This window comes from Schistocerca gregaria, chromosome 1 (assembly GCF_023897955.1).
Source record: "Schistocerca gregaria isolate iqSchGreg1 chromosome 1, iqSchGreg1.2, whole genome shotgun sequence".
Classification (NCBI taxonomy): Eukaryota; Metazoa; Arthropoda; class Insecta; order Orthoptera; family Acrididae; genus Schistocerca; species Schistocerca gregaria.
Window position 1 is genome coordinate 432055664 of NC_064920.1, and position 23771 is coordinate 432079434.

A 23771-nucleotide genomic window follows, 5' to 3' on the forward strand; every position below is an offset into this window, starting at 1 on the left:
GTCAACAACAGCATGAGAAGATTGTAAAGGTGTTGCAGGGGAGGTTGTGCTGAGAAATAATTCTTAAGAAAAAAAATTCCGTTGTGCCATTTCCGAGATATTTAGCATTGAAGTTAGAGAATCAGGTCGTCGGGCACAGAGATTCAAGCAGCCACCAGAGACAGTGTCACAAAAAGTGCTCCCCGTTTTGTTTCGTCAAATGGAACAAGTATAGTTTTGGCTCACCTACCTTAAATGCATCACTTCCGAAAAAGGCATATTTTAACTGGTAATGAGCATTTAAACAAGTGGTAGGTCACGGAACACGGATGTCTGTGCGTTACCACATTTTAGCTCGTGCAAATGCTTGAATTTGTGCATCCAACGACGTGATTGACTTACATCAGTGCTTAACAGCTCTGCAACGGTGCAACGTATCTACACTGAGGAGGAATAGGAACTAGTACAGCTGCCTAATATCATGTAGGACCCCCGCGAGCAAGCGGAAGTGATGCAACACGAAGTAAAATGGACTCGACTAACTTCTGAAATAGTACTGGAAGGAAATGACACCATGAATCCTGCAGGGTCTGTCCATAAATCCGTGCGTGTACGAGGCGGTGGAGATACCTTCTGAACAGCACGTTGCAAGGCATCTCAGATACGTTCAATAATGTTCATGTCTAGGGTGTTTGGTGGCCAGCAGAAGCGTTAAAACTCAGAACAGTCTCTCTGTAGCAATTTGGACGTGTGGAGTGCCGCATTGTCCTGCTGGAATTCCCCAAGTCCGTCGGAATGCACAATGGACATGGGTGGATGCAGGTGATCAGACAAGATGCTGACGTATGTGTCACCTGTCATAGTCGTATCTAGACGTATCAATGCTCCCATTTCACTCCAATTGCACACGCCCCACGAGATTACTGAGCCTCTGCCTGCTTGAACATTCGGCTACTGCCATGCATGATCCATGGATTCATGAGATTGTCTCCATTCCCGTACACGTCCATCAGCTCGATACAATTTGAAACAAGACTCATCCGACCAGGCAACAGCGGAATGTCGGTGTTGACGGGCCCAGGCGAGGTGTAATAAAGCTTCAAGGATACACGAGTCATCAGGGATAAACGAGTGGGCCTGCGGCTCCGAAAGCCCATATCAGTGATGTCTCATTGAACGGTTCGCACGTTGACACTTGTTGATGGCCGAGTATTGACATCTGGAGCAGTTTGCGGAAGGGTTGCATTCTGTCATGTTGACCGATTGTCTTCAATCCTCGTTGGCCCCGTTCTTTCAGGATCTTTTTCTGGCCGCAACGATGTAGGAGATTTTTTACCGGATTCCTGATACTCAGGGTACGGGAAAATCCCCACCTAATCGCTACCTCGGAGATGCTGTGTCCCATCGCCCGTGCTCCGTCTGTAACAGCACTTTCAAACTCACTCCAGATAACTTGTCACTGTAGCAGTAGTAACCGATGTAACAACTGTGCCGGGAACTTGTCTTATACAGGCGTTGCCGATCGCAGCGCCATATTCTGCCTGTTTACATAACTCTGTGTTTGAATACGCGTACCTATACCAGTTTCCTTGGCGCTTCAGTGTAATTTATTTCGTAAGATTTATTTCTCAGCATAACCTTCCCTGAAACACACTTCCAAGGTTCACAGACTATTTCTGACCATCCTATATTAGCTGACTTTCTAATAACTTATGCTTTCCAAATTTTCTAGTAGTAAACTACACCACAACGCCGGTCCTGTGGCATTTGCCATTGTAGCTGAATGACTTTCCTCATGACACTTTCGCACTTTCTAAACAAACTCTTGACTACTTCCGTTATGCAAAAGGAAGCTCGCGAACTGCATGTTTTTATCGTAGCTTATGCTTCAGCAAACTACATAGTACTCAAAATCTTCAACTGAAAACGGAGGACTAAGTGAGCAATATATTATCCAGTATGTTGTCCTTGTGTTTCCATTTGTTCTTTGACAAATCCAGTATATGAAGTCCAACTCAGGACTTCATGTTTACCTGAATGGTACACTGTGGCACGTTTTTGAACATTTTTTGAGGAGAGAAAGTAGATTACCCTATAATACGTACATGATGATGTTTGAAAAAACGACGTACTACTGTAGGCTCGTAATGAACAAAATTACAATAAATGTTAAAATCATGTAGTTTAATGTTACCCTGGAAGGTGAACGTCTATTCCTTCATGCATTATTTTATTTTCCTTCCGGAGAAAAAGTTATTCTAAGTGGCATCGATAAAGGGGGCGCACTGGACGTATATTTGCCGTCGACTTGTGTAGTTCTTGTTCTTCTTCCATATGAGTTTCTCCGTAGTATAATTGAAACGGAACATTGCGCTTTCCTTCTATCAGTAGAAGGACTGAGGGCCGGTAGACCATGACCAGTCTGTGTGCTTCAGACAGAATCACTCCCCTTATCTCTTAATTCTTCTAAACATCCAGATCTCTAGGTACACCACAGAGATCTATCCTTTTGATGCCTCAGCAACAGCTGCATTCAAAAAAGTAGCTTGGTCAGTTGGGATCAATTTCAATGTGCAACGAGAAATAAATGTGTGTATATCTTTATTACTCAGTTTCACAAAATAACATCGTTCGCTAAGTATTTAACTACCCAACACCACTGCATTCAGTTATTCCAGAAGTGCTTCGTACGTTGCTTGTACCTCTCACGTTCGATTTCTTGTCATGTGCTTTTCATAATTCTTTTTTAAAAAGGTTTCCTGTTAGTAAAAGTCCCCTTGATTTTACCGCAATAAAAGATAATTTCCTTTTCAGTATCTTCGTCTCCGTGGCATTTTAAAGATTCCGCGAAGCGCTTTTCTAGACCGGCAGCATCTTCCATCTCTTTTGGAGAGAAACGTTAGGCTGTTTACGTAGCAGCAGGTAAGAGCAATAGACCGGGCCTCGTCTTCGATTTCCGAAGACACGGCTCGGTAAGAAGGGGCTTTTACTATTGGCGACAAACACAGGAGTCCCCGCTTGTCAAACAGGGCGTTTCAGTTTCTCGGAGAAGCAGCTCTCTTCAGCTGTTTCACCTATATAGCTACTATCCATTGTTTTCCATGTGCTCTAGCAGAACTCTGTGCAAATCCTGCATTAAAAAGTCGCATATTTCGATGTCTCGACGGTTCCTTCAGCGTTAGCGTACGTCATTAATACCTGAAACATTTTCCATTGAAATGTATTAATCGTTTCTCACTTCAATAGATGAAATGTACGTCATAGCAGGACTCAAGAGCGAAAATTTAGTTCTACTAATGTTATACACACAGCAATGAAACGGATAGTGATATTATAAGGAGAACTTCGTACCCTACCACACAATGTCAAATGTGACACTAATGTGAGAACACTGAACGATCAAAGCAAGAACTGTTACAGTAAAGTATATTATCGTTAACAACCGCAAAAAGTAGTTGCCTAAGGCACAGATACAGTAAATACGTTAGTGCCCCGGCAGTAATGTAATAAATAACAGTTACTTAAATTACATACACCGAACACTCACGGCAGCTGCAGAAAACTCATTACGATGTTTTCAATGAACTTACAGAGTCTCATTTCCTGTTTCTGTTATTTTTTGTGTATAATTTTTCCTCTTTACAGGTCTCGTGAATAAGGGACAAGAGTGACAACACATGTTTCTGTTTTACAGGGAACACGTTAGTGAGCTTCATCTGATTGTTTGGCCTCAGTGTACATCATGCTGATGCTCGACATGACTCTCAAGGTCAGTTATAAAATCTGTTTTCATTTTTCCTTGAGAAGAAGTGAAATGAAGAATAAACTGATATCTCCCTACCACCACACATCTTTTAAAATGATGTTATCAGTGTCTTTTTCATGAAACTAGATTAAAAATGGCCAGAGATTTTCAAAAACTAGAGCCAAACTGACGGAAAGAAATCACAACTCGAAGGAGGAGTTGTGCGACGTAAACAGAAGTTGGTAGACATGTTTCTACGTCTGAAAGATGATGTCCATTCAAGCATGGCGCCGGTCACGTAAGAGTGGCGCTAGTACCGCCCAAAAGACAACGATACATTACTCTCTTTTAAATTCTAAAGGTGGCAGGGGTAAAATACAGGGAGCGAAAACCTATTTACAATTAGTACAGAAACCAGATGGCAGTTATAAAAGTCGAGGGACATGAAAGGGAAGCAGTGTTTGGGAAGGGAGTGAGACAGGGTTGTAGCCTCTCCCCGATGTTATTCAATCTGTACATTTAGCAAGCAGTAAAGGAAACAAAAGAAAAATTCGGAGTAGGTATTAAAATCCATGGAGAAGAAATAAAAACTTTGAGCTTCGCCGATGACATAATTCTGTCAGACACAGCAAAGGACTTGGAAGAGCAGTTGAACGGAATGGACAGTGTCTTGAAAGGAGGATATAAGATGAACATCAACAAAAGCAAAACGAGGATAAGGGAATGTAGTCGAATTAAGTCGGGTGATGCTTAGGGAATTAGATTAGAAAATGAGACACTTAAAGTAGTAAAGGAGTTTTGCTATTTGGGGAGCAAAATAACTGATGATGGTCGAAGTAGAGAGGATATAAAATGTAGATTGGCAATGGTAAGGAAAGCGTTTCTGAAGAGAAATTTGTTAACATTTAGTATAGATTTAAGTGTCAGGAAGTCATTTCCGAAAGTATTTGTATGGAGTGTAGCCATGTATGGAAGTGAAACATGGACGATAAATAGTTTGCACAAGAAGAGAATAGAAGCTTTTGAAATGTGGTGCTACAGAACAATGCTGAAGATTATATGGGTAGATCACATAACTAATGAGGAAGTATTGAATAGGATTGGGGAGAAGAGAAGTTTGTGGCACAACTTGACCAGAAGAAGGGATCGCTTGGTGGGACATGTTCTGAGACATCAAGGGATCACCAATTTAGTATTGGAGGGCAGCGTGGAGGGTAAAAATCGTAGAGGGAGACCAAGAGATGAATACACTAAGCAGATACAGAAGGATGTAGGTTGCAGTAGGTACTGGGAGACGAAGAAGCTTGCACAGGATAGAGTAGCATGGAAAGCTGCATCAAACCAGTATCAGGACTGAAGACAGCAACAACACATTAGTTTTAACAATTCTTCTTACTTCTTGACCATACATATGTTTCTCCAACAACCTTATGCGTTTCGACTTTCCGTCATTTTGAAAGGTTACAAAATACAACGCAAGAACTGCTATCAGAAGGTATGGAAATATTATACATTTCGCCCTTGATACCAGATATATCATAACGACTAAAATATGGCTTCCTAGCTTATCAGTGTTATGTCAGTCATATAAAATTGATCGTTAGACATATAATATCCCATAAAGGTTCCCAATCACGAGACAAGTGCAAACTGATACCAAGGGAAAATTTTGGAAGTTAAGGGGTGTAAACCGCTAGGTGGCGTTGAGTACGTGGTACACGCAGCAATTTGTTTCTGTTTACAGCCACAATTTTCATCGTATAAAACAGTTTCATCTGCATCTGGATGGATACTCTGCAAATCACACTTAGCTGTCTGGCAGAGGATTCATCGAACCAAATTCTCTATTATTCCAATCTCGTATAGGGCGCGGAAGGAACGAACATGTATATCTTTCCGTGCGAGATTTTATTTTCCTTGTTTCATCATGGTGATCGTTTCTCTCTATGTAGGTCGGCGTCAACAACATATTTTCGCATATGCAGGAGAAATTTGGTGATTGGAATTTCGTGAGAAGATTCTACCGCAACGAAAAACGCCTTTGTTTCAATTATGTACACCCCAAACCTTGTATCAATTCAATGACACTCTCTCTCCCATTTCGCAATAATACAATACGTTCTGCCCTTCTTTGAACTTTTTCCATACACTCCGTCAGTCCTAGCCGGTACGGATGCCACACGCCGCAGCAGTGTTCTAAAAGGGGAGGGACAAGTGTTGTGTAAGCAGTCTCCTTTGTAGATCCGTTACATTTTCTAAGTGTCCTGCCAATAAAACGCAGTCTTTGGATAGCCTTCCCCACAACATCTTCAACGTGTTCTTTCCACTTTAAGTTGTTCGTAATTGTAATTCCTAGGTATTTAATTGAATTTACAGCCTTTAGATTTGACTGATTTATCGTGTAACCAAAGTTTAACGGATTTCCTTCAGCACTCATATGGATGGCCTCACTTTTCGTTATTTAGGGTCAATTTCCAATTTTCGCACCATACAGACATCTTTTCTAAAGCGTTTGGCAATTTGTTTTGATCTTCTGATGACTTCAATAGACGATAAACGACAGCGTCACCTGCAAACAACCTAAGACGGCTGCTCAGATTATCTTCCAAATCGTTTATATAGATAAGCAACATCGAAGGGCCTATAACACTACCTTGGCGAACGCCAGAAGTCACTTCTGTTTTCTCGCTGCTTTCCGTGAATTACTACGAACTGTGACCTCTCTGACAGTAAATCACAAATCGAGTCACATAGCCGAGCCGATATTCCATAAGCAAGCAGTTTGTGTGGTACAGTGGCGAAAGCTTTCCGGAAATCCAGAAACACCAGATCACCCGTAAACTTGTGAATCTCTTTACAATATTTTACAAGAAGGTATAACACTACAAAACAATGTGCAATAGATTTTTTAAATTAATGCCATGGGAGAATGTTCTGATTAGCGTTGAGGCCAACTGTCTGTTAACTAACAAACGTTATGTTTTTTACAGCTTACAGCACATAAAATACTATCATCAGTGAAAGTACGCGAATAAAAGTTAGTCATGGAGCTAAGTAGGGAATTGGAAGGGAACTGGTTAAACGTGGCATACGTAAAATAAAGTACCTAAGATCTTTTGTGGTTGTATGACCATAAGACTCTTTTCTATGAACAATAACATTGCAGATGACCACGACGTAATTGAAGTACAGGGCGAGGGGTACTTTGGTACACTACATTAATCTTGACATATTAACAATTCTTTTAAAGCTATATACGATACTGAAGCTACAAACGTTTATAAAGTGACAACTTAAATAAAATAACGCGAAGCCTTTATGAAACAGCTATACAGGCGCTGTTGTAACAGTTTCTAACTTGTGTCATTCATCGTGAAGCCCTGAGCATCTGCTTATGACACTAAATATGACACTAAATATGTAGTAAATAATTAAACGTTTCATCATCTTGTGCACAACACGAAATGCGGGAGAAAGCCACACGAAACTGTACAGTCTTGGGGGTAAAATACAGAATGGGAAGCCACTTATCACAAAAAGAATACTGTCTAGCGGCCAGCTGTAGTGCGTCGCCCTCTACTGAGGCCCCAGGATAATGGCAGAACTATAAGTGTTCCGTAAACAAACCGAAAAGCCAGTTCTTGGTGAAAATTATTTGCTCGTCAACTATTTACACGAAAATTTTGTTTTTCTCTGAGAAATCTCCACTTCCTGAAACGCATTTAATAGCGGCCATATCGGGGCGTTGTGCAGAGTTTTAAACAGTTTTACAGGATTTTTTATGTGTCAAGATTAACATTGAGTATTCCAATCACCCCCCCCCCCCCCCTTTAATTTGAGTAATGGTGTTCTCCAATGCTTGTTATTCACAGAACACAGTTTTATGGTCATACAGCCACAGAAGATCTTATGTATGTTATCTTAAGTGTTCCAACTTTGGCCAGTTCCCTTCCAACCCTCTAGTGATGCCTAAAACATTTATTAGTGTACTTTCACTCATGATAGTAATTTATGTGCTGTAACTTGCGAAAAAGGAAGATTTGTTAGTTAATAGACTGCTGGCCCAAAGGCCAATCAGCGCGTTCTTCCAGTGTAGTATTTTTGTAGAGTACTGTCTTTTACAAAACACTGTAAAGTGATTTCCATGTTTACTGATGAAATTGGTTTACGCAATGAAAATTGTGGTTGTAAAGAGAAACAAATTGCAGTGTGTACCAAGTACCCAGCGCCGCTAAGCGATTTAGTACACCTGGCTTCCAAAATTTTCCCTTGGTGGCAAATTGCACTTGTCTCGTGATCGGAAATGCTGATGTGACGCAATATATCTAAATACCAAGACAGACATAACACCAGTAACTAGAAATCCACATTTTAGTCGTTATAATATTCCTCTTATCAGTGGTGAAATGTATCGTATTTTCATACCTTCTGATACCAGTTTTGTGTTGTATTTTGTAGCCTTTGAAAATGACGGAAAGTTGAAACGCGTTCTAAGATAATTGGAAAAATAAAAGTGTGATGAAGTGATAAGAAAGGTTGGTAAAAGAGCATCCAAATGGCAGTGTCGTCTGACAACATTTGAAAGCTAGTTGCAGCAAATCAGCTTTGTTTTAAATACACGTTGTAAAGGTTGTGACTATTAGTTACTTTTGAGACCGGACGTGGTGAGTTGCTGTTAGGCAACAATTCCTTTAAGGCGACAAAAACGACATTATCGACATTTCACTGAGCTTAAACGAGGTCGTCAAAACAGCTCCTAGAACTTACTTAGCGGGAATGTAGCCACTGTACGTTCTTCCTGGTAGTGGTGGTGACGTGAATGTACGGTCACAAGAAGTTGAAAGAAGAGAGGGATTCGTACGGCCACGTGACACTACCGAGAGGGAAGACCACCGTGTTCTGCGCATGGTTCTGGAGCATCGCACTGCATCTGCAGCAACAATTTGAGCAATAGCTGGCACCAACGAGACACAAAGAACTGTTATAAACCGCTCAAGGACAGCTCCGAGCCAGACGAACTGTAGTGTACATTATACTGACCCCAAGCCACTGCTGGTTGCTACTTCAATAATGTCAAGCGGGAGCTCATCGGAGGGCAGAGTGGAGGTTTGTTGTATTTTCTGAAGAAAGCTGGTTCTGCTCCGGTGTCAGTGATAGCCGTGTGATTTTTAGAAGGAGACCTACTTGAGGGCCTGCAACCAACATTGTTGCGTGGTAGACACACTGAGCCTACGCCTGGAGTTAAGGTGTAGGGTGTGATTTCGTATGACAGCAGGAGCACTCTCATGGTTATCCCAGGCTCACTGATTGAAAATTTGAATGTCAGAGAAGTGGGAGACTTATTGCGCTGCCATTCATGAACAGCATTCGAGGAAATGTTTCTCAACAGGATAACGCTCGCCCTCATACCGCAGGGGGCCCATATCGCTCCAATTGCACACACCACACACTATTACAGGGCTTCTACCATCTTGAACAGTCCCCTGCTGGCATGGAGGTCCATGGATTCATAAGGTTGTCTCCATTCTCATACACGTCCATCCGCTCGATACAATTTGAAACGAGACTGATCCGAGCAGGCAACATGTTTCCAATTATCAACAGTCAAATGTCGGAGTTGACAGGCATAGGCTTTGTGTCGTGCGGTCATGAAGGGTACATGAGTGGGCCTTCTGCTCCGAAAACCAATATCGATTATGTATCGTTGAATAGTTCGCACGCTGGCACTTGTTAATGGCTCAGCTCTGAAATCTGCAGCAACTCCCTTTAGCCGCTTTCTTGTAGGATGTTTTTTTCTGGCCGCAGCGATTTCGGAGATTTGACGTTGTACCCCACTCCTGATATTCACGTACTCTCGTGAAATGGCCGTGCGGAGATGCTGTGTCCCACAGCTCGTGCGCCGACTATAACACCACTTTCAAAGTCACTTAATTCTCGATAACCTGCCATTGTAGCAGTAGCAACCGATCTAACAAATGCCCCAGACACTTGTTGTCTTATATAGGCGTTGATGGCCGCAGCGCCATATTCTGCCTGGTTATATATCTCCATATTTGAATATGCATGCCTATATCAGTTTCTTTGTTGCTGCAATGTTATATGACACGTTCCACATAGTTACCATTAATCGTGACAATGATACATTATTAATGGACTGAGATCCGCCTCGATTGCGAAAAAACACCTAGTGTTTACCTAGGTTTCGGTGTAGATAACTACACCTTCTTCAGAACAATAAACTCAAAAGTGTCTATAAAGACCTTTGTCAATAATTAAAAGCTCAGCATAGCTATATATTTATAAAAGAAAAAGATGACACATAAAAGTACATGTGAACAAAGTCAAAAGAATAACTTAACTTAATGGTGTACACTCCACCTCACATCAGCATGTGTTCGATGGGCCGTGTCCCGTCGCAAACTGCGGCAACCAAACGGTAGCTCGCTTACCAGCTAGACACGCTATCTATGCACATGCGCAAGAAATAGGAAGTTACTTAATCGCAATCGAGGCGGATCTCAGTCCATTAATATATTAACAAACGATTGCTGACGCGCTGCAATGTTGAAGGTTCTTAAAATGATACATTAAACATGTTGTTGTTGTCTTCAGTCCTGAGACTGGTTTGATGCAGCTCTCCATGCTACTCTATCCTGTGCAAGCTGCTTCATCTCCCAGTACCTACTGCAACCTACATCCTTCTGAATCTGCTTAGTGTATTCATCTCTTGGTCTCCCTCTACGATTTTTACCCTCCACGCTGCCCTCCAATGCTAAATTTGTGATCCCTTGATGCCTCAAAACATGTCCTACCAACCGATCCCTTCTTCTAGTCAAGTTCTGCCACAAACTCCTCCCCAGTTCTGTTCAGTAGCTCCTCATTGGTTACGTGATCTACCCACCTAATCTTCAACATTCTTCTGTAGCACCACATTTCGAAAGCTTCCATTCTCTTCTTGTACAAACTATTTGTTGTCCATGTTTCACTTCCATACATGGCTACACTCCATACAAATACTTTCAGAAACGGCTTCCTGACACTTAAATCTATACTCGATGTTAACAAATTTCTCTTCTTCAGAAACGCTTTCCTTGCCATTGCCAGTCAACATTTTATATCCTCTCTACTTCGACCATCATCAGTTATTTTGCTCCCCAAATAGCAAAACTCCTTTACTACTTTAAGTGTCTCATTTCCTAATCTAATTCCCTCAGCATCACCGGATTTAATTTGACTACATTCCATTATCCTCGTTTTGCTTTTGTTGATGTTCATCTTATATCCTCTTTTCAAGACACTGTCCATTCCGTTCAACTGCTCTTCCAAGTCCTTTGCCGTCTCTGACAGAATTACAATGTCATCGGCGAACCTCAAAGTTTTTGTTTCTTCTCCATGAATTTTAATACCTACTCCAAATTTTTCTTTTGTTTCCTTTACTGCTTGCTCAATATACAGATTGAATAACATCGGGGAGAGGCTACAACCCTGTCTCACTCCCTTCCCAACCACTGCTTCCCTTTCATGCCCCTCGACTCTTATGACTGCCATCTGGTTTCTGTACAAATTGTAAATAGCCTTTCGCTCCCTGTATTTTACCCCTGCCACCTTCAGAATTTGAAAGAGAGTATTCCAGTCAACATTGTCAAAAGCTTTCTCTAAGTCTACAAATTATAGAAGTGTAGGTTTGCCTTTTCTTAATCTTTCTTCTAAGATAAGTCGTAAGGTCAGTATTTCCTCACGCGTTCCAACATTCCTACGGAATCCAAAGCGATCCTCCCCGAAGTCCACATCTACCAGTTTTTCCATTCGTCTGTAAAGAATTCGCGTTAGTATTTTGCAGCTGTGACTTATTAAACTGATAGTTCGGTAATTTTCACATCTGTCAGCACCTGCTTTCTTTGGGATTGTAATTATTATATTCTTCTTGAAGTCTGAAGGTATTTCACCTGTGTCATACATCTTGCTCACCAGCTGGTAGAGTTTTGTCATGACTGGCTCTCCCAAGGCCGTCAGTAGTTCTAATGGAATGTTGTCTACTCCGGGGGCCTTGTTTCGACTCAGGTCTTTCAGTGCTCTGTCAAACTCTTCACGCAGTATCTTACCTCCCATTTCGTCTTCGTCTACATCCCCTTCCATTTCCATAATATTGTCCTCAAATACATCGCTCTTGTATAAACCTTCTATATAATCCTTCCACCTTTCTGCCTTCCCTTCTTTGCTTAGAACTGGGTTGCCATCTGAGCTCTTGATATTCATACACGTGGTTCTCTTCTCTCCAAAGGTCTCTCTAATTTTCCTGTAGGCAGTATCTATCTTACCCCTAGAGAGATAATCTTCTACATCCTTACATTTGTCCTCTAGCCATCCCTGCTTAGCCATTTTGCACTTCCTGTCGATCTCATTTTTGAGACGTTTGTATTCCTTTTTGCTTCTTCATTTACTGCATTTTTATATTTTCTCCTTTCATCAATTAAATTCAATATTTCTTCTGTTACCCAAAGATTTCTAGCAGCCCTCGTCTTTTTACCTACTTTATCCTCTGCTGCCTTCACTACTTCATCCCTCAGAGCTACCCATTCTTCTTCAATTGTGTTTCTTTCCCCCATTGCTGCCAATTGTTCCCTTATGCTCTCCTTGAAACTCTGTACAACCTCTGGTTCTTTCAGCTTATCCAGATCCCATGTCCTTAAATTCCCACCTTTTTGCAGTTTCTTCAGTTTTAACCTACAGGTCATAACCAATAGATTGTGGTCAGAGTCCACATCTGCCCCTGGAAATGTCCTACAATTTAAAACCTGATTCCTAAATCTCTGTCTTACCATTATATAATCTGATACCTTTTAGTATCTCCAGGATTCTTCCATGTATACAACCTTCTTTTATGATTCTTGAACCAAGTGTTAGCTATGATTAAGTTATGCTCTGTGCAAAATTCTATCAGACGGCTTCCTCTTTCATTTCTTAGCCCCAATCCATAATCACCTACTATGTTTCCTTCTCTCCCTTGTCCTACTGACGAATTCCAGTCACCCATGACTACTAAATTTTCGTCTCCCTTCACTACCTGAATAATTTCTTTTATCTCATCATACATTTCAACAATTTCTTCATCATCTGCAGAGCTAGTTGGCATATAAACTTGTACTACTGTAGTGGGCATGGGATTTGTGTCTATCTTGGCCACAATAATGCGTTCACTATGCTGTTTGTAGTAGCTTACCCGCATTGCTATTTTCCTATTCATTATTAAACCTACTCCTCCATTATCCCTATTTGATTTTGTGTTTATAACCCTGTAGTCACTTGACCAAAAGTCTTGTTCCTCCTGCCACCGAACTTCACTAATTCCCACTATATCTAACTTTAACCTATCCATTTCCCTTTTTAAATTTTCTAACCTACCTGCCCGATTAAGGGATCTAACATTCCACGCTCCGATCCGTAGAATGCCAGTTTTCTTTCTCCTGATAACGACGTCCTCCTGAGTAGTCCCCGCCCGGAGATCCGAATGGGGGACTATTTTACCTCTGGAATATTTTACCCAAGAGGACGTCATCATCATTTAATCACACAGTAAAGCTGCATGTCCTCGGGATAAATTACGGCTGTAGTTTCCCCTTGCTTTCAGCCGTTCGCAGTACCAGCCCAGCAAGGCCGTTTTGGTTAATGTTGCAAGGCCAGATCAGTCAAACATCCAGACTGTTGCCCCTGCAACTACTGAAAAGGCTGCTGCCCCTCTTCAGGAACCACATGTTTGTCTGGCCTCTCAACAGATACTCCTCCGTTGTGGTTGCACCTACGGTACGGCCATCTGTATCGCTGAGGCACGCAAGCCTCCCCACCAACGGCAAGGTCCATGGTTCATGGGGGGGGGGGGGGACATTAAACATGAAGCTAACTAACTAAACGTAACATTTTTCGGTGTAATTTTAATGAATCACACTATACCGTCGAGAGCAAAAGGAAGGTAACTGAAATTAAGTATATATTACAAGTTAAAGCCATGACAGAATAAATTACGTCTACATTAAATGTGACTATTAGGATTCCATGTGGTACGAAGCCCCCACGCGAACCAATAAGGACACGGAAACATGATGAGAATCAGATGTGTAACTGGAGAACCTGCCTCCACGCTGTTTGTATGAGAGTCCATAAGACATAAACGGTGGTATCTGGTGGACCTTGACGAACATGTCAACCATTGACAATGTCTCTGATGTGGCTGGCTATCAGCTTGTCAACGAGTTGACCAAAGAAGCATTACGTACTCTTCCTTCGCGGAAAGTTTGCCTACATTGTTTTTCTAAGATATGATATATATGTAGTTAACTGAAGGAACGACAGTATCTGAGCCTTTAAAGCTTCTGTAGCATGGCGGTAACTGTTCAGACAGCCCTTGATTTCAAGTCTATTTCACATGTTGTACGAAGTGACTTTAATCCACATTGCCGGATAACGGCCATCGCGGATGCATATAATACGTATGCCACCATGGCTAAGACCGATTGCTCTTCAGAAAGTATCAGACTTAAAAAACAAAAAACGAAAGTTACGACAACGGTCGGTATAAATCACTTTTATTATCTTCTATCACGTATTTCGATAGCATACACCCTCGTCTTCAGCATCAATGTACTATATAAATATTTCTTTCCTTGGATGTAGCCAGATATCTGACATAACGATATTGCCATTAAGACAAACATTAAAGACTATCACAACGCTAGTAATAATATCTTGCAGCAAAAAGAAACCTAAATAGGCTTGTAGAACATATATGTAGATGTTTACTGCAGCTGTACTTTCGCACATTTCCGTAAATAAATCTCACAAAAATAAAAAGAAATTAAAAACCTGTCAGAGCGCATTACTAGCTGACATTGCTAATTTGATTTTTATTTGCAATGTAAATTAGTAATACTCTTTAACTCATTGTGTTTCCATACATGAACGATCTCTGAACACTTTTTAACTATTAATTTAATTTTTTTATTCAGTGGCACAGGGGCGTGTTAATAATGACCTACAGGGACCATTTGCTGGATCATCCTGTCAGTAGTTCTGCTATCACGGAAATGCTGCATTATGATAGAAAGTAAGAGGTAATAACTTACAATATAAAGTGAGAGCTAATAACTAATGATAGAAAGTGGGTGGTAATTACTCATGACAGAAACTGAGAGGCAATTACGCTCCTGGAAATTGAAATAAGAACACCGTGAATTCATTGTCCCAGGAAGGGGAAACTTTATTGACACATTCCTTGGGTCAGATACATCACATGATCACACTGACAGAACCACAGGCACATAGACACAGGCAACAGAGCATGCACAATGGCGGCACTAGTACAGTGTATATCCACCTTTCGCAGCAATGCAGGCTGCTATTCTCCCATGGAGACGATCGTAGAGATGCTGGATGTAGTCCTGTGGAACGGCTGGCCTTCCCTTTTCCACCTGGCGCCTCAGTTGGACCAGCGTTCGTGCTTGACGTGCAGACCGCGTGAGACGACGCTTCATCCAGTCCCAAACATGCTCAATGGGGGACAGATCCGGAGATCTTGCTGGCCAGGGTAGTTGACTTACACCTTCTAGAGCACGTTGGGTGGCACGGGATACATGCGGACGTGCATTGTCCTGTTGGAACAGTAAGTTCCCTTGCCGGCCTAGGAATGATAGAACGATGGGTTCGATGACGGTTTGGATGTACCGTGCACTATTCAGTGTCCCCTCGACGATTACCAGAGGTGTACGGCCAGTGTAGGAGATCGCTCCCCACACCATTATGCCGGGTGTTGGCCCTGTGTGCCTCGGTCGTATGCAGTCCTGATTGTGGCGCTCACCTGCACGGCGCCAAACACGCATACGACCATCACTGGCACCAAGGCAGAAGCGACTCTCATCACTGAAGACGACACGTCTCCATTCGTCCCTCCATTCACGCCTGTCGCGACACCACTGGATGCGAGCTGCACGATGTTGGGGCGTGAGCGGAAGACGGCCTAACGGTGTGCGGGACCGTAGCCCAGCTTCATGGAGACGGTTGCGAATGGTCCTCGCCAATACCCCAGGAGCAACAGTGTCCCTAATTAGCTGGGAAGTGGCGGTGCGGTCCCCTACGGTCTTGGCGTGCATCCGTGCGTCGCTGCGGTCCGGTCCCAGGTCGACGGGCACGTGCACCTTCCGCCGACCACTGGCGACAACATCGATGTACTGTGGAGACCTCACGCCCCACGTGTTGAGCAATTCGGCGGTACGTCCACCCGGCCTCCCGCATGCCCACTATACGCCCTCGCTCAAAGTCCGTCAACTGCACATACGGTTCACGTCCGCGCTGTCGCGGCATGCTACCAGTGTTAAAGACTGCGATGGAGCTCCGTATGCCACGGCAAACTGGCTGACACTGACGGCGGCGGTGCACAAATGCTGCGCAGCTAGCGCCATTCGACGGCCAACACCGCGGTTCCTGGTGTGTCCGCTGTGCCGTGCGTGTGATCATTGCTTGTACAGCCCTCTCGCAGTGTCCGGAGCAAGTATGGTGGGTCTGACACACCGGTGTCAATGTGTTCTTTTTTCCATTTCCAGGAGTGTATAAAAAGTGAGAGGTAATAACTCATGATAAAAAGTGAGAGGTAGTAACTCATGACAAAAAGTGAGAGGCAATGATAGAATGTGAGAGGTAACAACTAATCTGTAGCGAACTGAAATGTAAGGCACGCAAGAAATTCTCATGCAGTCCACAGATGTAGCACAACATGACGGTGTAAACGCGTCGTGGAAGAATGTAGGTGATTGACGCCGATAAGTATTTCAATTTATCACTCGGACGAAAAGATTTCGATAGCGTAGTCTAACACGGACAAAATAAGAGTAACACTACATTTTTACGCTTAACCTACCAGTGATGGCATGAATCTGACCTTTGCACTTTTAGATGATTATGTTTTATGGAGAGTAGATACAAAGCCGTGTGCGCCACGTAGCAAATGGCGTCGAACTGTCCTCGTAGACACCATGGCGCTCTTAATACTACGATATAGCTGTCAAGATCATCACCTAATCGCCGCCATGTTTCACTCGTGGGACGTAAACTCGACTACAAGTAGGAAACAATGTGAAACAAGACTAACCCGATCAAATTACTTCCTTCCTTTGCTGCAGAATCCAGGTATTATGGCTTCGGCACCACGTTTTCCTGTAACGAGCCGTTGCATCACTGATCAGTGGTTTTGGATTTCCAGCTCACTTTGCAGTTCCCTGCTTACGGAGTTCACTTCCTGTTGTTTTGGTGCTGACAAGGTTTGCGAGTGCGACATTCAGTCCTGCAGACACCTTGGCAGGTCCTCTTTAGTGACTGTCCCTCACGACCGCTGAACATACACTTCCGTCCGCGTTGTGACTTAGCAGTAGATGTTTCTCCACTGTTGCTGGATGTCGTTTTAAATCTCCAATAAGGTGCCAGTTTCAACGTCAAACACCTCAGCTTTCTCGGTTGCGGAAGCTCCCACCGTACTTGTCTAAGTTAGAATTTACTTACCTTCTACGTAATCCACTCACAACAGAACACTGTTCTGTCCGCGACTGACACTTGCAACGTATTGAGGACATTGGTGGTCAAATACAATAGTGCAACCTGCAGGGTTGCCTGTCGTCTGTATTTATGTTCAAGCATGCATTTTTGCAGTGTTTCCAGACTTTTGTCCAGACACTCTATCTCTTTCGTTGATGTTGTGCTCTGCCAATGCAGGCACCTCAATTTGACCAAGGCGAATACTTCTCACATGTTGTGAACAGTGTCGCGATATGGATCTCTGCGTATGGCCAATGTCTTGCATACCACTCTCATAACTGATGTTGTAGACGCCAGGAAGATCTAGCTCCAATTGGTCCTTGACTGTCAAAAGCATGTTATTGACTTTAACTGTTGAGTGGAAAACGGTTTTTGTGTTGTGTTCTCTATTATTTCCCCCATCTAACAGATGCATAAGATAGGCCATGTAGACACTCGAACTCTGGCCTTTGCCATCCGCGAACGACTTTGTTTCTGCTACAGATTTCTTCGCAGCTTTAGATACAATAATAAGAGGTCCCCCTCTGGAAAAAATTTATAGTAAGCGATATTACGTAAAAGTTACTATAGGAATGCCTGCTATAATGAAGTGGATCCAATATCTGTCGAAATCTGTCCACATTGTTTACCATATCAAATATGTTCAGAGAGTTTAACCGAATCTCAGCCTCGTATTAAATCACCCGGTAAGTAACTGAGCAGAATGTTTTTATCGGACTGAACAAAGCTCCTAGCTATCACTGTGAATACATCGCCTATCTTAATCGTGTAGTTCAGAGAAGGTCATCCACAGCAACTATATAAAACAACTCCAAATAATAAACTTGGAAGTTTATGAAAGTTTTCTGTTAACAAACATTTAAGGTACGGCAGTTGTTTATCGTCAAAACTGTATCGCTTGTATGTCAAAAGTGTCACGAAGGAAGGGAAGAAAAATTAAAGAAGAGCCATAAAAGTGCGGTGGTAATTTGCAATTTGGTTCTGGCAAAAAGCGTGCGGAATATAGAACAACTGCTGAGTTTGGTGGACATCATAAATATGAAAACTGATTTAACATCAATATTGAGAAAAACATAATAGTAGTGGGCAAATAGTGCTTTACTGAAAGCGATTTTACACTGTGTGATAGGTATAAGGAAGATTTTAAAAATAGATTTCCACAAGCAAAATACCTACTTTGAAAATCACTACCAATAATACGACGAGTTACAGAGGAACAAAACCTTGAATGTATGTATATGATGCACAGAACTATGTGGCAAACGAATGTGGACCGTGGAAAATTCACAGAAAAATTAACTGGAATAATTTCGGGTAAAGCTTATTGGAAATGCATTCAAGTTACGTTGGGATGTAAAGTGAAAAGGAAGACATTTACCAGAAGAAGCGACGGATTGGTGGGATAGGATTACAGCGTAGTTAATTTGTGGTTGATACGACGCCGGCTGTTGGTGGCCGAGCGGTTCTAGGCGCTTCAGTCTGGAACCGGCCCAGCGCTACGGTCGAGGGTTCGAAGCCTGCCTCGGCCATGGATGTGTGTGATGTCCTTAGGTTAGGTTTAAGTAGTTTTAGGTTCTAGGGGACTGATGACCTGAGATATTAAGTCCCATAGTGCTCAGACCATTTGAACCATTTTTTTAATTGATACGACAACAATTAATTGTAGAGGCAGGAATAATTTTCGTTACTTATAAATCAAGTCTGGAGTGCAAAGCGGACAGAAACTGTTCTGACAGAATTTATTCCTCATGGAAATAGTTGTAAGATGACGTAAAAACAATGAAACCGAAAACTGCATCGAAATATATGTGATTCATCGCCCCATCACACGTTATACATTTCACTTTTATATGTGACACACTGCCAAACTTACGAGCAGCCGACGTCTACGGTAAGAGACAGTCATATTAATGGAGTTACCATGAAACTGACGTCATACGTGTTTGTTACAGGTAGTCTGCTGAAACCAGTTCATAAATGATTGCCAATTGGAGTTAGCACCTCAGCGTCAGTTAAGGCCTGAAGATGGTGTACTGAAGCGCCACATAATAAATAACATCTTAAGGACAGTTGTAGTGTTCCATTTTATTACATTAGGGGACGGCCGAAGTCACTCAAAGCTCCAAGCAGAAGTATGGACAAAATATACATAGTAAGGACGGCTGCAGTGTTCCATTTTATGGGGCCGTTCAAAAACAAACGAGCCGGAGGCATAATTACAGAAACCAGGACCTGTAGGTTAGAATTATTGACCCTGGCTGTTGAGACACTTGTCCCACTGTGACAGAGGTGGTGAATGGCTGACTCATAAAACTCCCGTGGCTGCGATGTTAACCAGTTGCGCACGTACAGCTGGACGTCGTCGTCCGAGGTGAATCGTTTATGTCTCAGATCCTTTTTAAGGGGACCATGAATGGCCCCCTTCTGATTCACTTCCTGCAGCACGCGACAACAGTGAACGCCCAGCGTTACTCACAAACCTTGACCACCCTTCGCCAAGCGATCAAATCAAAACGACCAGGCAATCACACCCGTAGGGTCATTCTGCTCCACAACAATGCAAAGCCTCATACGACCAAGAAAGCCGCAGCACTCCTGCAGAAATTCAAATGTGAAATACCCGGCCACTCTCCATACATTCTGGACCTGTTTCCCTGTGGTTACGCTATTTTTGGACCCCTTTAAAAGGCTCTGAGGTGCAAACTACTCACCTCGGACGACGATGTCCAGCTGTACGTGCGGAACTGGTTAACATCGCAGTCCCGGGAATTTTACGAGACAGCAATTCACCGCCTTGTGTCACAATGCGACAAGTGTCTCAATAGTCAAGGTCAGTACTCCTATTATAAAGGTATTGAATACATTATGGGAGCGGCAGTGATCAATGTCTTACAAATATTTACTATTAAAAACAGTCTTGATCACGATTTATTTATCAAGGTGACCGGTTTCGACCACTACTGTGGTCATCTTCAGATCGTTGGTTCAAATGGCTCTGAGCACTATGGGACATAACATCTATGGTCATCAGTCCCCCAGAACTTAGAACTACTTAAACCTAACTAACCTAAGGACATCACACAACACCCAGTCATCACGAGGCAGAGAAAATCTCTGACCCCGCCGGGAATCGAACCCGGGAATCCGGGCGCAGGGGTGCGAGAACGCTACCGCACGACCACGAGCTGCGGACTTCAGACCGTTGACTAGGAACCTCTTTCTGTTGGAGAATCACTCCAACAGAAAGAGGTTCCTACTCAATGGTCTGAAGATGACCACAGTAGTAGTGGAAACCGGTCACCTTGATAAATATCGTGACCAAGACTGTTTTTAATAGCAAGTATAAAGGTATCGGTTTCTGTAATTATGCCTCTGGCTCGTTTCTTTTTGAACGCTCCTGATACATTAATAAACGGCCGAAGTCCCTCAAACATACAAGCAGAAGGATGGACATACAAAAACAATCATAATTCTCCGATGGTGGACATAAAAGGATAATTACAGTCGATGGGGAAATGTTGTCGTTTCAGAAATTTTATACGGCAGCGATACTTGGCAGAAGGAGAATTTGAAAATGTGACTGACTTATGTTATTACAATTTTTAAATGCACATTTAAGAGAGCGAACACTGTACAGACACACATTACTTGGAATGTTGAAGGCACGCAGCAGGTGGTTCTCTCCCTGAGACAGTGAAGCCGCTAGGCCGGTGCTGTCGCCGGCTGGGGCACCGCGGTCCCTCGGGGTCGCCACGGCGGCGTCCTCCTCGCCGCACAGTGCGTACGTACGCGGCGGAACAATTTCCGGCGTGACGTCACCGCCCAGTGCGTGGGCGCGCCGACAGCGGCACGCTCAGCCGCTCCGGCAGCTTCCGGCCGCTTCATCACGCTCACACTCCTTCCTGCCGCCCGCCGGCACTCTAATTCGTCGCTCCGCCAGAGCGAGGTGGCGTGGCTCTCACACAGCCTCTGCTCGCGGTCAACGTTGTTAAAAGCAAGTGCCGCTGCTCGGTCAATGTGCGCTGCATAACAGTACGTGTGAACTGATTAAACAGCCTCAGAGCTCGTGTTCAAGTCGACATTACCGATGGCGTCTGAACTCCTGTGAAGAAACTGAACTACTGCGGCAACGTGGACCCCACCAGAGACTGTTGTAATGAAGTATTTAGTCGCAAAAAATCGGTTTTACAGCCTCAGTAGCTCAGTGGTTAGCTTCGTTGCCTTCGGTGCGTAAGAATCTAGGTTCGATTCCAGGTAACTCGTCCAGATTTTGATAAGGTAGGGGGCTGTAACACGGCTTCCCCTCGCTCTCGAAAAGCCAGATGAGGAGCTGCTTGATTAAAGAAGCAGCAGCATCACCAGGACTCATCTACAGGAAATAACAGCTGGATGGGTTGGCGCAATCTGACCACATGTCCCACTGTCATAGATCGCTCCTCGTGCTGCTTTGTAGGCGGCAGTCGTTCAGCCGGAACAGGGCTAAAGCTTAATCCAGGAGTGGTGTAGTTTCGGTTCAGTAACTACGTTCTACTCGTGCAATACGACTGTATTAAGTTTAAGGAATGCACCGTGGTGTCAAAGAAATAACTCATCACACATATTACCAAACAGTGGAGACATACACAATGTGATCAAAAATATCCGGACATCTGGCTGAAAGTAATTTACAAGTTCGTGGCGCCCTCCATCGCTAATGCTGGTATTCATTATGGTGTTGGCCCACCCTTAGCCTTGATGACAGCTTCCACTCTCGCAAGCATATGTTCAATCAGGTGCTGGAAGGTTTCTTGGGGAATGACACCCCTTCTTCACGGAGTGCTGGACTGAGCACGGCCTTGATACGCTCAAATTGCGTGAAAATGTAATCACTTTTCAGTCCTAGTATAATTTCTTTGTCCAATGAATACCCGTTAATCATCTGCATTTCTTCTTCATGTAGCAAATTTAATGGCCAGTAGTGTATGTACGTGTGTAAGGTTCAGTGACAGCCAGAAAGAATTACAGGAAAATTGAATTCAATGAAAAGATAAAGAGCACAGAGTAAACCGAAGAAAGACCGAAGTCAGGAGCAGCAGATATGTGATTAGTAAGACACTTATCATCAAACTTGGGAACCACCATGTAGATGAAGTGAAGGATCTGTGCTACACTCAGGGGGAAAAGACACACGACGAGCGAGGAAAGTAGGACATAAAAAGTAGTTTAGCAAAGGCACAGACGGGATTTCTTGTCAAGAGAAGTCAGTTAGTCTCAAGGAAAAACTTTGTATAACGAAGACCGCGTTAATTAATATTCATTACCTACAACTGGTTTCGACAGTTGAAACTGTCATCATCTGATCTTCAAAACGTTTTTCCTCTCGCGCCGGAGGTTTGAGTACTCCCTATGGCATGTGTGTGTGTGTTATTCTTAGCATAAGTTAGTTTACGCTATCTTAAGTAGTATTTAAGTCTAGGGACCGATGACCTTAGCGATTTGGTCCCTTAGGAATTCAAACACATGTGAACATTTTTCTGGCAGTATCGAGAAACAACTATTAACCGCCCGGGCGACAGTTTTTAATCGAAAGCAAGTAGTGTGATCTGTGCGGAATTTATCCATGTCAAGACGTCCGATTGTCTTCAGAATTAGAACTATTTTATCTACCTTAAAGAGGTTGGGAATCAAATCCCCCCGGATTATCTGATTTACCAGTGACGCAAGGGTATCGCCTGTAAGAGGCCAAAAATGTACATAAAATTCCTTAAGAATACCGTCGGCCCCTAGATCATAAGTAGAGTTACTCAAACATCTACGACATATATACGCAGACTGAAGCGACAAATGAAAATTTTTACCAAAGACAGAAATACCAAGTCGGCTGAGGTGTAAATAACATGTTGGGGTAGGCCGTGCATCTGGGAAAATCCGTTATACCAGTCTAGAATAGTGGTTAGCGCACATGCATAGTGAACAGGATACACGGGTTCGAATTCCTGCCTCGGTACAAATTTTCTTTCGGCGTTTTAGTCTGCACATACACATCATAGATGTTTGAGACTTGGAAAGATCTCTATCATATAGCTTCATTTGATTAAAGAACGTATGCCCGGATTTCAAGCAGGATCCCCGGTTTCGTTCGATGCTGAGGTACTATTCCAATGCAGCTGGAGAGCCTCTGAAATGCTGTTCGAGTTGGGGAGGAATACTTTGTGGGCTGAGGCGTGACTGAATTTTAGATTGAGGAGGGAGGTGTGCTGGGATGAACGGTCAGTCCAGCCGTCAGGCGGGCAGTGCTTTGAAGCAAAGCCGCCTTGGCACAATGCTGTTATATCTCCAGAACGTGCAGGGACATCAGAGGCCGGAGGCCATCTTAGAGTGCTGTGTGTGGTCGTTGCATACATGCAGTATTTGGCAGAGCCCTGAAAGGACAGCAATCGTGGAATGAAATGAAGGCATGCATGACTCGCTGAACAACAGAGGCTGTTAAGGA

General features: G+C 43.2%; 1 protein-coding gene across 1 annotated transcript in view; it reads left to right on the top strand.

The window, feature by feature from the left end:
- Positions 1 to 23771, top strand: part of LOC126351101 (vasorin-like) — a 75394-nt gene that overhangs the window by 26653 nt on the left and 24970 nt on the right. Inside the window, exon 2 of the mRNA XM_050002574.1 lies at positions 3674 to 3748. Coding sequence (XP_049858531.1) covers positions 3722 to 3748 — 27 coding nt within the window. The 5' untranslated portion in view covers positions 3674 to 3721. The remainder of the gene's footprint in view (positions 1 to 3673; positions 3749 to 23771) is intronic.